General features: G+C 37.7%; 1 protein-coding gene across 2 annotated transcripts in view; it reads right to left on the bottom strand.

The window, feature by feature from the left end:
* Nucleotides 1-17,744, bottom strand: part of UBQLN1 (ubiquilin 1) — a 40,760-nt gene that overhangs the window by 13,561 nt on the left and 9,455 nt on the right. For both annotated transcript variants that reach the window (XR_015696714.1, XM_014072101.2), the window contains exons 2-11: nt 16,137-16,288; nt 12,540-12,658; nt 11,116-11,378; nt 8,081-8,239; nt 5,689-5,947; nt 4,791-4,933; nt 2,910-2,993; nt 1,433-1,548; nt 1,083-1,281; nt 144-323 (exon numbers count right to left, since the gene is read on the bottom strand). Coding sequence is in view for 1 of the 2 variants with exons in the window: in XM_014072101.2 (XP_013927576.1) it covers nt 168-323; nt 1,083-1,281; nt 1,433-1,548; nt 2,910-2,993; nt 4,791-4,933; nt 5,689-5,947; nt 8,081-8,239; nt 11,116-11,378; nt 12,540-12,658; nt 16,137-16,288 (1,650 nt within the window). In the remaining variant the exon portion in view is untranslated. The remainder of the gene's footprint in view (nt 1-143; nt 324-1,082; nt 1,282-1,432; nt 1,549-2,909; nt 2,994-4,790; nt 4,934-5,688; nt 5,948-8,080; nt 8,240-11,115; nt 11,379-12,539; nt 12,659-16,136; nt 16,289-17,744) is intronic.

The following is a 17,744-nucleotide window of genomic DNA, read 5'->3' as shown; positions in this document are numbered from 1 at the left end:
TCCCACTGTTCGAAGAAAACTACTGCACTCCACCTTAAATGCATCAGACTGGGATTAGTTAGAACAAGACAATTCCCAAGAGTCAGAATGAAATAAAGCTGGTAATTTTAAAGATTTAAGAGCTGTTATCAAAAATAAATTACATTTGTCAAGTTTCAGAAACGTTGCTATGATGGCTGGGAACCCAGTAGCCTTTCAATGGCTGCATTGATGTCACCTCCTGTTGCTATTAGAGCTTGTAAATTGGCTTCACGGTTCAAGAAGCCCATTGCGCTGAGCTGCTCCAGTTGCTGCTGAAACCTGACTTCAGGATTTTGTAGTTGCTAAACAGAAATAAATAAAAACTTTTAATACTTTTTTACTTTTCCATTCAATGCACTTTGGGGGGAAAAGAATCAGAAAGTTAATTTCAATCACTCTTTTGTAATCAAATATCCTATTATTTTCCAAAACATTGTAATGATGTGAAGCGGAATACTGTAATACCGAAGTAAAATCTTATAGATTCAAATGGTTTCTATCCTGAGAACATGGGTAATAATAACATAATAAGAAAGGGATAATAAGAATTCCCACAAAAAGTTCATACAGAACTTGCAGAGCAGATTTATAAAAAAAAATCTGCCACATTCCAATTATCCCTCATTCCTGATGCATATGCCCTAAATATGTGGGGCTTTAAAAATACATCGTAAGGGAGGTTAGTCCAAGTTAGGGAACACAATGTACAAGTTATATCGGCTAGCATGAACATCATGCTAAAACCAAGAAAGGATAAATTACAGCTTGAATATAAAGACATGACTATTACTTTGTTTCTGTGACTAGGAGGTAAAGCCAGCCACCTCATCCAAGGATAAATATTAATTTGGAAAATATTTAAAATCTTTGAATACATATATAATGGCTCGGTTGAACATGTAAACCAAATCTGGAGCAATAGACTTTTATGCACCTCAATGACTTGGAAATCAAAGCTGTACCACCATTGCTTTGGACCATTTATACCAACCGTTTCTATTGGCTATGCTCTCTGCTTCTCTAATTCCTCCCTAAATCAGAGGCTTGGTCAACTCTTTTACCTGAGCATTTGCTCCAGCAAGGGCCTGTAACATCTGCTGAACAAACTGCTGGTGTCCAGTTTCACTTGTTCCTGAAGCTGGGTTTGTATTTTCATTTGCAACTGAAGTGGGCACTGTTGTTCCGGTAGGAATAGCAGTATTCCCTAATCCAGCACTTCCTAAACCAGAATTTCCTAGTCCAGCTATACCAGTATTAAATCTGCATGAAAAGAAACATGGAGACAAATTATTTATACTGTGAACACTAAGAATCATACATAGAAACGCAAGTAGCCAATATATTCAAGATGGACAAAAAATGTATAGGGAAAATCACAAATTGTACAAATAAAATTCTTGCCCAAACTTACCCAGGTATAAGGCCTGGAGCTTCTGTTGCTAGAGTTTGTAAACCTTGCTGAATCTGTAGCAAAGCCTGCATTGCTCTAGGATTTGACATTGCAGATAAAGTATCAGGGTTCTGCATCTATGAGAATGAAGAGATGTTCATTTGAGAATGATTGAGAACGTCTCCCTTCAAAACTGTAAATAAGCAGCCAAACTTTTCATTTTCTTTTTGAGGAAAAAAGAGGTGGCAAACCTTCGGTTCTATAACTGCTTGAGTTCTCCAAGCTCAAAATCTTAATGAAGAATTGAGCTTTCAATAATGCAAGCAAATGTTATTTATCTCATGCCATGAAGGGAGGAGAAGAAAGAGAAGTACATGGTGTAGGCCTTCCAGGAAAGAAATGGCAGAAGACAGCTCCGGAAAAAGCAGAGCCAATAACTGCAGCAGAATGAAGGGCCAAAGAGCAGACCAATAATCAAGATCCCCCCCCCCCCACACACACACACAAGTACTTCAGATAGCTGCTCCCAAAGAGAAGATCCATCTCAGGCTGATTTAAAGCTCTAGTATGTAAGGGAATAGTCATCTTGCTCAAACTGTGATCAGTGCCTTCAAAAGGACATTGGGTTTGCATACAAGCAATCCCCAGGTTAAGAACAAGTTCCATTCCTAACTGTCTTTAACTTGAATTTGTACATAAGATGGAACTGGTAGTTACTTACTGCCTATTACTAAAAATGGCAGATGGCATTTTCCTTCCTTGAGCAGACAAACTGTTGAAACCGCACAATGTTTTTATTAACCTCTGAAAACAAGCTGTATATTAAAAACAGGTGTCAGCGGCTTGTCAGTTCAAAGACAAATATTGGCGTTTGCCACTTTTAGTAACAGACAGCCTGTTCACAAGTACAGGTTGTCCGTAAGTTGGCCATTCTTAACCTGGAGATTGCCTTTACTTCCTTTTCTAATCACTTTTGGAAATTGTTTATCAATTGTCTCACAGCACTAGGTGAATCTCCTTCAATACTTTCTAAATAAGTTTTAAATACAAATGAAGGAGAAAGAAATATTTCATTATGCAAATTGTACCACTAAAGTACAATAAAGTTCTTAAAAATGGGCAACATTCTGGGAGTTTGAGGACAACACTGGATGTAACAATGATTTTAACTTTAGGGGAAGACTTTTTAAAGTTATAGGCAAGCCTATTATTTGACTTACATTACAATTTTCATGCATTTTGTGGCTGAAACTAGTGAAAACTATTTACAAGAATTTTCAGCAGTGCAGACAGAAGACTTTCTAAAGGATTCACAAAGAAACAAGTTGCAAGAATACACAAGACACCTATTCCTGTACAACAGAAAAGTTCAAAAGGATGAATTACCCCTTTTCTTAAATACTAGAGGTGATCAGATTGTAGCTCAATGATCTGTGAAAAGTTTCATATCTTTTAATATAATTATCAGATGCAGTGTTAACATCCTCTTTTGACTTACTTGTTGAAGGAAAGTTGGAATTTGTTGTCTCATTTGTTCCTGAAGCTGTGGATTTCCAGCAAACAAAGGGTTGTTCAGCATCATCTGTAGGGATAAACAGACATTTTATCATCATAAAACACTAAAAATAATATAATATAATAAATATAAAACAAAATAAAACCCAGGTAAACTTCCACTTAGCAAACATATGCTGAAGCCATACGATCTTTCATGTATGTTGAACTCTCTCCTTACCTAGCAAGGCAAGAGGCACAGACACATGTAGGTAGTTCTTGGTTTATGATCAATTGCTTAGTGACCATTTGAAATTATGATGCACCTCCACATGGCTACTTATGATGCAGATTTGAAGTTACTGTGCAACCCCCCTAGTCACATGATTATATTTTGGCAACTTGGCAACTCGCATTTATAGCTATTTGCAGTGTCCCGAGGTCACGTGATTGCAACTTACCGTTTTTATTGGAAACCTGTATTAACTTCTGATTTCCTGTGAAAAGGCCCATTGTAGACAATGGATTTTCTTAACAACCATAGTGCTTGCTTAACAACTGCAGTGATCCACTTAATGACCACTGCAAAATGGGATGTAAAATAAAGTGCAATCATGTGTGACCCATTTAATGACCAGCACAACTTGCAACTGTAATTCCGGGCTTCATTACAGTCGTAAATCAAGGACTATTAAGCAAAGCAATATATAATATACATATTATAGACAAAAGCTGAGTTTATCATGGTAATATGATTTGCAATGTGTCAATCCAGTGTGTAGTTTGTAAGCTATGGTTAATTGGTCAGTATTCTACATGAAACTTGTTCAAACAATAATTAAAATAAATCACAGCTCAGTAGAATGAAAGATTCAAACTTCTGGTAGGAATAAAGCTTCTATATTCTTACCTAATTCATCTCAATCCACTCAATTCCACACCTTATTATGCCTATTTACTGCCTCATCTTTCAACTTACCACACCTTTCATCATTCAAAACTGTGTTCCTCAATCTATTAATTAGCTAAATTTCTTTTTATCCTCTTCACTGAGCACAAATATTTATACATTTCCATCTGATTTTTCCACTTGAACATCCTTTTGACAGTCACTTTGTTTAAGCCTACTTTGATGTCATCTCTTCAAATTTTTAGTTTTTATCTTATTAATAAATGTGCTAGGAAAACAGCTTGTTTTTACCCCAATGGTAAAAGTTTGCATAGTCCATTACTAAGAAGTGTGTACAAGGCAAATTGATAAAATACACCTTGCCTAAGAAAAAGGGGGTTCCTAGCATTCCCCCCCCCCCATGTGCCTTATTCCTTACAAAAGGAATAAGGGCTTACAAAAGTCACAAAAGAACCAGCACCAATCATTAGGCCTCCTCTGACTTCTCAGAGATTTAATTCAGGCAGTTCAAAATTTTATTAGCATGTTATAATATTTAGTAAATTAGTATTTACAAAACAACAAGTATAGCTAAAATACTTGGCACTGGAGGTGATAGAAGCAAAGGTACATTTGAATTTCACTGGATGTCTTGAAAGATCTTTGAAAAATCAAATATAAATAAAAACAATTTCAAAACAGGTCAGAAGTGACTGTGGCTGGAAACAATGAAGTCAAAATGGTCATTAAAACTTTGTTGAATTCAGGAGAAAATATCAGGTATTTTAATTATTATCACTTGGACCAGAGGATAAGGAACAAAGTGGCAACTTACCAAAGTGGTAATTTTTTTGCTATTTATATCTATATAAATTAATCTATTATATTACATATATCTATGTAATGTAGTAGATTAATAGAAGTCCACATTTTACTAGTTGTGGGAAAGACCACCGGTGAATTCTAATTCAGCATGGATTTTTGTCAAGGACTTACTTGGGCTGCAAGATCGGGATTCTGGCTCAGTGACTGCATCATGCTTCTCATGTAAGGGGCAGACAACATGTTCTGCATCAACTGTGGGTTTTCTGTAATTTGCTGCAACAAGCTCTGCATGCCAGGTGTGTTGAACATACCAGCTTGAAAGGGGAAAACAAAGTTTCAGCAACACAATGCCATGGCATCATCTCTCTCTCTTTTTGACTTAGATGACCACCCATCTATTCAGTGCAATTATTTTAATCACCCAGGACCAAACAAACATGCAATTCAACAGTCAAGATAAATGAAGAAATATCATGCTTATAGATATTTTCAGTCATCCAGGTCATGGTTGTCCCAAAGGTGCTTTTTCAAGAGGCAACTGGACTTTCTGGTTTTTTGTTGAAAACATTTCCCTGCTCATCTTCAGCTTTGAAGGAGCTTCTTGGATGAGAAGTGAAACGTCTTCAGAGAAAAATAAGAAAATCCAATTGCCTCTTGAAAAAGCATATTTGGATAAGATACCATGTTATTTAATAATAGTCAATAAGCAGTATTTAATTTGCAATCCAAATTCATTAACACGCAACTTAATTTAGAACAGGACTAACGTGCATGCCTTTCTAGATAGGTAATTTGAGCAATGAGCTAGTGTCACAGTGGTTAGAATGCAGTATTGAGGGCTAATTCTGCTGACTGCCTGTAGTTTGGCAGTTCAATTCTCACTGGGTTAAGATAGACTCAGCCTTCCACCTTTCCGAGGTTGGTAAAATGAGGACCCAGATTATTGGGGACAATATGCTGACTATGTAAAGGAAACTGCTATAAAGCACTGTGAAGCGGTATATAAGTCTAAGTTGCTCAGTGTTATTGCTATTTCGAGAAAATCAAGTAAGTTGTTATGTAAACATACCTCCTAGCCCAGGACCCAAATTTGGCATTGCTGAGCTTTGTCCTGTGCTTTGTCCTGTGCTTTGTCCAGTGCTGCTGCTTCCAACACTACTGCCTCCTACAGTATCTCCACTGTTGCTACTGCTGCTGTTTGGGGAGCTCTGTGTGGTACTTTGAGGAGCCCAAGGATTTGGTAAAGGGTCTCGGTTTTCTGTGCGAGAAGGCTGGCTGTCTCCACCTGATGAATTGCTTACTAATGAAGCAAACGGATTGCCCCCAAACTATAAAAAAGTTAGGAAAGAAAAAAGATTTACCAAGCAGGAAAAAAAACCCAATTCCTCTGGAAAAAGAATGGTCCATTAAATTTGCAGAACCAAAGTAACCCAATTGTTCCACAGATGGCCTCACCCGTATCAACCTATTCAAAATTGTTTTCTAAGATTTTACATTAAGACTCATCAGATGAGAGTTGAAGATTTTCTGCTTTGTTAGAGATCTTCTGGGAATGTTTGGCTTATATATGAAAGCAAACAAGAGTGTACAGAAAACCTCTAGCCACAGAGTTAGCAAAGCTATGTCCACGAGATGCCAACACGTCTATGATTTCTCACTCATCACAAGTGATGTCCACGGAACCGTAAAGTTTAAATAAACATTATTTAATTAAAAATGATCACTATATTACAAGATCATCAAATATTATGGGATTTCATTGTTCTCATCTCAATCAAGACAATATTGTATTACATATACTTCTGATATTTTTATATAATTACATGAAATCCTGAGAGTGAGTTTCTTGAGAGACCGCCTCCTGCCAATTACCTCCTCGCGACCCATTAGATCGCATAGATTGGGCCTCCTCCGAGTTCCATCTGCCAGTCAGTGTCGACTGGCAACTACGCGGCGGAGAGCCTTTTCAGTAGCAGCTCCGACCCTTTGGAACGATCTCCCCGTGGAGATTCGTACCCTCACCACCCTTCAGACCTTCCGCACAGCCCTCAAGACCTGGCTATCCCGTCAGGCCTGGGGTTAAAGATTATAATCCATCCCCGCCCGAATGATGAATGTTGCTTTATTCTTTTAATTATGTATTGTCCTATATGTCATTGTATGTTTCCCCTTCCTATATAAGTTGTAAGCCGCCCTGAGTCCCCTCAGGGAAAAGGGCGGCCTATAAATAAACTTAAACTAAACTAAACTAAACAATATGATTGCAATTTTTAAATATTTACTTTCAACCTTACTTTTTGATTCTTGCACTATTTTGCACAATTGCACAATACTGTCCCCAAACGTTTCTACATTAAGTAGAATATCTGAAAAAATGTTTTAGAGCAATAGTATGAAATAACTTTATAAATTATTTGAAGGAATTTAAGACAAGGGTTTTGATTTTTTAATTAAGCAGCACATTACGTTCAGCAATTCATCATAGCATCAAAGGAAAAAAATAAAATAGAAGCTAGATATTCATTGCTAAACATTTCTTATTTTAAGCACCATTACAAAAAAGGTTTCTCAAAAATGAAAGTATCACATGATAGGTACTGTATTTTTCGGTATATAAGAGGCACTTCTCCCCCAAAACTGGGTGGAAATGTGTGTGTCTTACAAAGCGAATGTTGCCGAAGCCCCACCCACCTGCCAGTTCCTATTCTCCCAGCAATTTGCCTCCTTGCAGCAAACAACAAAGCCAGGTCAGCTTCAGCTCAAGCAGCTGATTAGTGGTGGGATTGGCTTCCTGGAATACTACCAATTAGCTGTTCGAGGCTGATGAGATCACTGCTGCTGCCTATTGCCACCTCCGTGCACCCCATTTTCGGCCTTTGCACGCTCCATTTTTGGCTTGTTCCAAGCGGCGGGGATAAGTGACAGTGGTGGGTATCCCCGCTGCTTGGAATGGGCCAAAAAGGGGAGGTGTGGAGGTCGAAAATGGGGAATGCAGAGGCACGGATATTTGGCAGTGCTGATGGGTGCTGCTGCCAATGGGCGGCAGCAATCCACAAAGCCTGGAACAGTTAATCAGTAGTATTCTGGGAGGCAGATCCAACTGCCAATCAGTTCTCCTGCTAAATCAGGCTGTGCTGAAGCTGACTATGCTCTTTCCTGTTTGCTACAAGGAGGCAAATTACTGGGAGGCAGAGACAGATTTTTTTTCTTGTTTTCCTCCCCAAAAGCTAGGTGCGTCTTATAATCCAGAACACCTTATAGTCTGAAAAATACAGTAATTATGTGTCTAATGACACCATAGTAGTAGCTTTTCTATTTCCTCATTTTATAGCTTAGCAGGATATGTATACTAAAATTCTTGAAGGCAAGACGAAAGAACTCAATTTTCATTCCATCAAATAAAATGAAGGATTAAGTTAGCCAGTTAATTTCAGCTTAATTAAGGTTCTAGGATTATTCACCTGCTCCTGTGCTGCATTCAGCATTGGCTCCTGTATATCTGTGTACATTCGTCTCAAAGCATTATAGCCACCAGGTATACTTTCAAGATTACTCAAGGCACGATCCTGATTTCTCATCATTTCTTGCATCATTGCAGGATTTCTAGCAAGTTCCAAAGTCTAAAAAGGTTAAGTAAGCTCTATTAGAAAAGAACAATTCTACCAACAGATACATATATCAGGAGCCAAAGGCCATGTTCATGCTTATTCCAAAGACCACTTTCATGCTTATTAACCTACAAAAGTATAATAGTTTTGTAATTAAGATTAATTGTGAGAGATGTTAACAAAAAATAAGGAGAAATTCTAGAAAGAAACATCTGCAAGGAAGGAGATTTTTGATAGTTGATCTCATAAATAGCATTTCTGTCTGAATTGCAAAAAAATAAGGAAAATGGAAAATGTTCCTTTTCTTATATATTGTGTGTCTGCTTATTCTCTAATTCTCTATTCTCCTTTCCAATGGATGTAAATACAAACATTAAACATTAATTCTCTTCTTGCTAATTATCCCAACCTCAGGGTGAGCATTCCAAAGAGCAAAGGAATAGGGAAAAGGACTATGAGATTTGTTCTATTTAGCTTCCTTGTAAGTTGCATTCTGAAAAACCTTTCCAGCCATTTGGGCTCACCCATTTGTTTCAGGTCATATCCTTCTAATGCTATGAAGCAGGGGTGTCAAACTCGCGCTGTGATGGCATCATCATATGACATATTGTGACTTTTCTCCCCTTCGCTAAACCAGGCGTGGGCATGACCAGCACGTGATACATCTGGCCCACGGCCCACAAGTTTGACAGTCCTGCTGTGAAGCAAAGGAAAGCTGAAGTAAAGCACAGTTGTAATGTGATTTTCACTTAGCAATCACTTCACTTAATAACCAAGTTGCCAATTCCAACTGTAGCTGATAAATAAGGCCTTCTGAATTTGGGTTATAAATAGTTATATATTACTTTCCCAAATCACAACACAGTGTAAATGCCTACTGCTACAAACAACATTCAACATTGCTATTGTTGTCCTATCCACGTGTGTGAATCTACCTGGTTAGCTTTAGTGTTACAAAAGATGCTAATCCAGAGCAGCTCTTCTTGTGTTCTTATCTCTGGATGCAGCTAATAACAGCATGGATAATTCATCATTGAAGGAAGGGATGTTCTTGGCACCATTTAAAAAGGTGCCCCTGAACCTCCTTCTCAAGAAGCCATTGTTGGACCCACCATTCTGAATAATTTTTGCCCCCCTCTCCCAACTTCCCTTTTTGGGGAAGGAAAGTCTAGATCTAGATAATGTATCTCAGCCAGGATCCTCTGGAACTGCAGCACAAACATGGACTGTCCTCTACATGGGCCTGCATTTGAAAATATCCGAGAGCTGCAGCTGGAGCAGAACTCTGTTAAGCTGAACCAGGTACCAGTTTGCTTCCATGTCCAATTAAAGGGGTTGGTTATTACCTTTAAAGCCCATCATGGCATGACCAGGCTACCTGAAAAACGTCTCATTCAAATTACATCAACCAATCTGACCCAGTCAGGCAGAGAAGGTATGTTGTGAATCCTCTTTATTAAGGAATTTTGATTGGTGAGGTCTAGGAAGGCAGCCATCTCTCCCATTGCCCCTGCCCTATGGAGTATCTTGCCTCTAGAAGTGAGGCAGACCCACACTTCCGGCCTTCTGGAAATCATCAAGATCTGGCTCTGCCAGCCGGCATTGGGATCTAAGAATAGCATGCAAATTTGAGGGACTATGGGTGATTTGAGGATGCTCCTTCTGCGTTTTTTAAAACTTTTAAAATTTGTTTTTACCTATGTTTCTTTTCTATGCCTGCACGGCTTGTATTTGTAAATTACCTAGGGTCACTTAATTGAGATAATGGCTGTATAAATTTGATAAATAAACAGACTGTATTTTTAAATACCTTATTTTTTGGAGTATAAGACACACCTTTTTTCCTCAAAAGAGGCTGAAAATCTGGGTGCGTCTTATACATCGAATACAGCATTTTTTTGCCTCCCGAAGCCCCACCCCCTGCACCAAAATGGCTGTGCATACCCTTATGGAGGCTTTCAGAGAGCTCCCGGGGGCTGGGGAGGGCAGAAATAAGCAAAAAATGGGCCGTTCCCCCCCCCCCCAATTTTTTGGAAGTTTGCAGAGTGCAAAAACTTTTTTCCCCTCTTGGAAAGCTCTTTAACTGATGAGAATTACATTGATCAAGTGCTGTTCCAGCAGAAACAAAGTCTTAAGGTTTGTCAGCGATTTCCTTCTCCAGCACATGGATAAATACACCTGGAAACATTTACCTACCTATCTACTCTCTCTCCCTACCTACTGTATTTATCTATCTATCTATCTCTATCCCTTTACGTACCTACCTACCTACTCTCTCTACCTACCTACTGTATTTCTCTTTCTTTCTCTCCCTCTCTATCCCTCTATCTACCTACCTACTTTTTAAAAAAATTTCCTTTTCAAAATCTTGGTGTTTTATACTCCAGTGCATCTTATACTCCAAAAAATACGGTATGTAAAGGATGTATAGTAAAAGTGCAATGGCTATTCATGATATCTAGGGTTAACCAAATAATTTTTGATTAGGTATGATGAGTGACTAAACTGCGCTCAATCTGAACATGCTTAAAATATAAATATTCTGTGATTAAGATTGTATTTTGAGAGTCCAGAGTTCAAATCTTCTCCAACGGAAGAACTTGCAACATCTTTGAAATGTTTGGTGTAAATGCAGATGATTGGCAATATTAAGTTTGATTGGCCCAAGGTATGAATCATTATAAACCAACTTTGAATTCATCTGTATAAATATAAAGCAACAACAAAATGAATATATATATATATATATATAATTATCTCATGCATGATTAATAAATGAACTATGCTCTTGCTTATATTTTATGTATTAATTATAAGCTATTAATTTACTGCTTACGGTGACAAAGTCATGATCTAATACCTATTGTATGATCAAACTGTTAACTTACCTGTCGCATAATATCAGGGTTATTGAGCATATGACTGATTTCTGGATTTCTCTGTATCAGTTGCTGCATTTGAGGGTTGGCCATAATTAATTGTCGCATTAGGTCTGGATTTGAAAGCATGCTTTGAACGAAGGGATTCTCCATAATCTGAACCATCATTTCTGGATTGGACATGAGCTGTCGCTGCATTTGACTTTGTAATTCTGAAAAGTTTGAGGTACTAAGACCTAGGCTACTCAGACTTGCAAGTCCTCCAAGACCACCTTCAAGAAACAACAAAAATATTAAATATTGTTTCAGGATTTATTTCTGTATCACTTTTTATTAATAAGGCGTTTGTTTAGTTAAGGAAAGTTTCATGTTCATAAGTTGGTATGCTTTGTTAGCTGTCCAATTTTGTTTTGTGCCATTTTTTGAGATAATTGTGTCCAATACTTAAGGATGAATGTTAATGTCATTTGTACTGACGCATCTAAAAGAAAAATGTGATGACAGTATGTGGTTCAGCAAGATTGCTGACATTGTTAAAAGTAGTTGTCTTTTAGGCCGAAAACCAGTTTGTGCCTATATGGCTCTCCCTCCTTTGTTCATAACAAAATGGTAATGTAATCCTTAAGGAACTGTTTCTTCTTACCTTAACAAAAAAATAATGATTTGCTTTAAAAGTTAGAAAAGTCGAATTATATTCTTGCTTCTTACAAGAGAATAAAAATATAGCACAAGTAACAGAAACCTGGTAGAATGGAGAACATTTATGGTTTTTTTAATTTGTTTATATAATCTCATAAAAATGCCAGCATCTCAATAACTCTGCTTATTGGAAACCAACAGTGGACGTTCCAAATGGTGATCACATCACTGTGTGACATTGCAACATCATAATTGCAAGCTGGTTACCAAGTGCCTGAAACATAATCACGTGACTGCCTTGATGCTGTAAGTTCCCCTTGTTCAGGGCCATTGCCACTTTGAATGGTCACTGAATAGTTTGTGGCCCTAATCCAGTGTTTCTCAACCTTGGCAACTTGAAGATGTCTGGACTTCAACTCCCAGAATTCCCCAGCCAGCATTTGCTGGCTGGGGAATTCTGGGAGTTGAAGTCCAGACATCTTCAAGTTGCCAAGGTTGAGAAACACTGCCCTAATCTATTTAAATTCAGTTTTACATCCATACAGTATCCCTGTGTGTACAACCTGTGTAGTGTGAAACTTTGGACCAATATTTCCAAATTTCACAATAATTCCCAAACACACACTTGTAAGATCAGTTACCATTTAGCTATATATATGCATCAATATATTTCCTATTATTCATGACTGGTCATTTACTATAAATATGGAAAGTCAAGATATATCTGGCAATGAACAACACAAATCACACCAAATTAAGTCTTATTTAGAGATTATCCTTATTAAGGGCCTTACCCAAACCAAATGGTGTGGTATTTGTTGGATTTGTAGAGGTACTATTGGTTGATGCTGTTGTGGTGGTGGTAGTAGTACTCCCTGAAGTACTTGTTTGTTGAGCTGAATTATCATGTGATCTATAAAACATTTAAAAAACATTTCTGCAATGAACAAATTTAGTAAAAATGAGGAACAGAAAGGTGTTTGAAAGCAGCAGTTCAGTTTTCATTTATCATGCTTAACATGATAAAAATATCTGATTAACTTTATTTTATTCAAAGTAATTATGGTTGGATTTAAAGAGTCTTGTAAGATCATGCCAGTTCTCAACTGATGAGTCAATAGATTCCAGACATTCCAATGCAAATAGAATGCATTACAATTTACTTTTTTTTCTTTGAGAAAAGTGAAGAAAAAAACAAAGGGAAATTAAGATGATCATATACACTGACTTTGCTATTTTCAATCAAGTCTAAATCAAGTCCTCTCCATCTAAATTGAGTAAATTGATAATCATCATATACCATGTTTTTCGGAGTATAAGACACACAGAGACACCAAGAGCATGGAAACGTTGGTGCACCTTATACATCGAATACAGCCATTTTTGGCCTCCTGCCCCTGCATCCAATTTTTGTGAAAAATGGGCAAAAAATGGGCTGTTTTTCACCAAAACGGGGGCGTTTTTGCCTTCCCCACCTCCCACAAGCACTCTGCACGCTTCGGCAGGGCTGGGGGAAGGGAAAAATGCCCCCGTTTTGATGAAAAACAGGGCATTTTTGCCCTACCCCAGCCCTGCCGAAACCTGCAGAGTGCTCCTGGAGGCTGAGGAGGACAAAAACTTATTTTTCTTACTTACCTCTTTGAAATCTTGGTGCATCTTATACACCATCTTATAGTCTGAAAAATATGGTACATATTTTGTAATAGTGTACAGGTAGTCCTTAACTTGCAACCATTTGTTTGGGACCATTCAAAATTACGATGGTTATGAACCATCACAAAAAGTTGAAAAAAACTGATCTGTGCACTTACAACTGTGGCAGCATTTCCACTGTCTCAGGATATATGAAAATATAAACTCTTGACAACTGGCATGTATTTATGAAGGTTGCAGCATCCCAGGATCATGTGATCATCATTTGTGATCTTCCCAGCTGGGTTCTGATAAGAAAAGTCAATGGGGGAACCTGGATTCGTTTAATGATCATGTAATTCATTTAACAACTGCAGTGATTCGTTTAACAACCATGGCATAAAGGTCATAAAATTTTATGTGACCTAACCACCTTGCTTAATGGAAATTTGGTCTCGTATGTGGTCCTAAGTCAAAGACTACCTGTAACATTACTATATTTTTATAGTTTTGAATGGGATAATTTTGTGCAAAGAAATATGAAAAAAACTATAAAAGACATATTCATCAAGTAGTCTTATTTGATCAGTACCATTGTACTGCATGCAGAACAAATGACCATAACTATAATCTGAAACAATTACAATGCATTCAGAAAGTATTCAGACCCCTTCACTTTTGTCAATTTTATTATGCTGCAGCCAGATTCTATAGTTGTTGAAATTGATTTTTCTCTCTCATTAATCTACATTCAGTACCCCATAATGGCAATGTGAAAACAGAATTTTAGAAATATCTATGAATTTATTTTAAAAAACTGAAATATCACATTGGCATAAGTTTTCAGATCTTTTGTAACAATGTGAAATTTAGCTCTGATGCCTCTCATTTATCTTGATCAATGCTGACATGTTTCTATACCTTGATTGGAGTCCACCTGTGGTAAATTGACTGGACATGATTTAGAAAGGCATACACCTCTCAATAGAAGGCCTCATAGCTGACAATGCATACTGTAGCAGAGCAAAGCCACGAGGTCAAAGAAACCGCCTGCAGAGTTCAGAGACAGGATTATTGCAAGGCACACATCTGGGGAAGGCTACAATAAAATTTCTGCTGCACTGAAGGTTCCAAAGAGCACAGTGGCCTCCATAATTCTCAAATGGAAGATGTTTGGCATAACCAGTACTCTTCAATAGCTGGTTGCCCAGTCAAATTGAGCAATTGGAAGACAAGGGCCTTAGTAAGAGAAGTGACCAAGAATCCATTGGTCACTCTGACTGAGCTCCAGAGATCCTGTGTGACGATAGGACAGAGTTCCAGAAGGACAACCATCACTGCAGCCCTCCATGATCTGGGCTTTATGGCAGAATGACTAGATGGAAGCCTCTCCTCAGTGCAAAATATATGAAAGCCAACTTGGGAGTTTCCAAAAAAGCACCTGAAGGACTGTCAGATGGTGAGGAACAAGATTCTCTGGTCTGATAAAACCAAGACTGAACTGTTTAGTCTCAATTCTAAATCTTATGTTTGGAGGAAATCAAGCACAGCTCATCACCCACCCAATACCAACCCAACAGTGAAGCATGGTGGTCGCAGTATCATGCTGTGAGGCTGGGAGATTGGTCAGGCTTGAGGGAAAGTTGAATGGAGCAAAGTACAGGGATATTGTCAATGAAAACCTGTTTCAAAGTGCTCGGGATCTCAGCCTGGGCCGAAAGCTCACTTTCTAACATGATATGATCCTAAGCACATAGCCAAGACAACAGGAGTGGCTTAGGGACAACTCTGTTAATGCCCTAGAGTAGCCCAGCCAGAGCTGTGAGTTGAACCCTATTGAACATCTCTGGAGGGACCTAAAAATGGCTGTCCACCAATGGTCACCATCCAACCTAGCTAAGCTTGAGAGGATTTGCAAGGAAGAATAACAGAAAATCCCCCAATCCAAGTGTGCAAAGCTTGTCGCGTCATATCCAAAATTTTGTTCTGCTCAAAACTATACACAGAAAATTTTACTTCCTTCATTACTATGTTGCCAAGGTATTTAGCATATCAATTAAAATACAACAAAACCCATGATATCATTTGATTTGTAACCCTTTTTTCTGTTCAAAGGACGTTTAAAATGGATATACTGTACATCACATCATGTTGTTATAAGAAATTCAAATTAATGTGATGGGTGTGCATACTTTTCTAACAAATATATTACTGATCACAAATCAGTGTAATATTAGTATTCTCTTAGTTAATTTTTCTCTCTTCTCACTCTAAATTAATCACAGTTATATGTAACTTACTTAAAATATATTTAAATCACTAGCACTGATGATGTTACCTACTTTAGGTAATTAAACATCTGCCAGAAAACAACCAAGCTCAGAGAGCACCAAGGACCCCTCATACTTAAAACATTGATACTGTTACAATATCTATTCAACTAATCAAACAGAAAGAATACAAACCTAATTAGTAGCTATTGTTTGATGAAAAAGGCTATGAAACCTTAGAACTGCCATAACATGATGCAAGATAATGAACAAATTGCTATAATTGTTCAGCTTGTTCAGAAGCATATTCCAGAAGGATTTTTGCTCCTGGGGCTTATTATAAAAAGCAAATATACTTCAGAACTGACAGAATTCAGCACACTTCTTTCTATTTGGTTTTTATTATTTTTTTAAAAAACCATCTGAAATAATATGAGTCATTAAGATGAAATAAAACTATTAATCAGAGGTTTACACAAACCAGCCTACCTGTTTTGTGTCTTAATGACAAGGTGAACAGTAAGTCCATCATGAATTCCATGTTGGGTCAACGTATCTTGATCTTTTAAGATTTTTCCAGCAAATATCAACACAAGTTGGTCAGAGTGAGCCTTGAAGCGCTTGGAGATTTCTTCCTTAAACTAAAAAAAAGGGAGAAATATAGTTTAGATTATGCATTAATTTGTTCAATTAACTTAACATTTTTAGTAACAGATTACCATACAATTATATCAACTGCAGAAATTTGGCCCATTCAGGTGCCAAATATTTTATAAGACAAAGTATACCATAAACCTACAATTAATGCATATGAAAACACACATACTTAAAGTCACAACCCCTGGTATGCCCAAGTATGGGAGGAAGGTCACACTTCCACTCTCTGTCATTAGGCTCGTCACAAGAGACCATCCAGACAGAAACCCAATATTTTTTACTGTTGCCTTTTTTGTTACATTTGTTGATGTGCCTTATTTGGCTGATAAGGAGTCGTTCTCTGTAGCTCAAATGGTTAACTCCATGCCTGGGAGGCAATGGAGCACAGGTTCGATTCCCAAACTTGGGTATGGCTAGCTGATGAGAGCTAAATAGCTTGAAATAGATCTATACTAGTCTCCCTTTATTTATTTATCAGCATAAATATAACAAATATATATATATGCTTAAGAGAAGGCATCTCCATCCCATGGCCCACATGTGGCCCTGAACAGCTAGTAATGTGGCCCCTAATAAACTTTTAATGTGATTTATCTCATCCCAAAGGATTGTCTCATCCCATTCATGGCAGCAAAGGAGGCTTTCTAAGAGCCTGGGAAGTGCAAAAAAAGCCTTCCCCCCTTTCACGAAGAGAAGCCTCCGGAGAGCGAAAAACATCCCAATGCACAAAACGGAAGTGTGTTCCCGAACTTCCAGTTTGCACGTTGGGTGGTTTTTCGCTATCTGGAGGCTTCAGGGTAGCCTCCAGAGGACAAAAAACAGTCAAAAATCAGCTTGCCAGCACACACATTCGTGTGGAGTTGACAGAGCAATGCTTCGAGTGCCCTCAGAAATGTCTCCACGTACCACCTTTGGCATGCGTGCCATAGGTTTGCCATCACGGCCCTATGGTAACATGAGCAGCCAATACATTTAGTAAATAAATAAAAATACATTAACGATATTGTATATTTTATATGCAGCATAAGAGAATTATTCTTCATTTGATGTGGCGCAGGTAAGCCAAACGGTTGGACACTCATGATTTAGAACTTCATTCTGCAGACTTAAATACAGTCAGGTCTACATATCGCATTGAAATGTGATTAGGTTTAATTTATGTGGTACACAAATTGAACTATGGATAACATTGTGGTCAAGACATAAAATTTTAAATTTGACATTGGTTTAAAATTTCACCCACATTTAACTATAGTTCAGCTTATTATTCAAACAAAGCTAACATATAATTTATCAGCCATTAGTTTACTAGGAAAATGAGTTAGGGTACAAGGAAAGGCACACGTCAACTGAGAATACAAATGATCGACGTCTCTTCTTTCCCAACAATTGCAAAGTCCTTCCAATGATACAAAAAATTCAGAAACTGCCAAATGTTCT

Source organism: Thamnophis sirtalis, unplaced genomic scaffold (assembly GCF_051295495.1).
Source record: "Thamnophis sirtalis isolate CommonGarterSnake01/CBP01778 unplaced genomic scaffold, rThaSir2_p1.2 scaffold_5, whole genome shotgun sequence".
NCBI lineage: Eukaryota > Metazoa > Chordata > Lepidosauria > Squamata > Natricidae > Thamnophis > Thamnophis sirtalis.
Note: the sequence above shows the minus strand (reverse complement) of the source record. Positions and strands in the feature narration are given on the sequence as shown.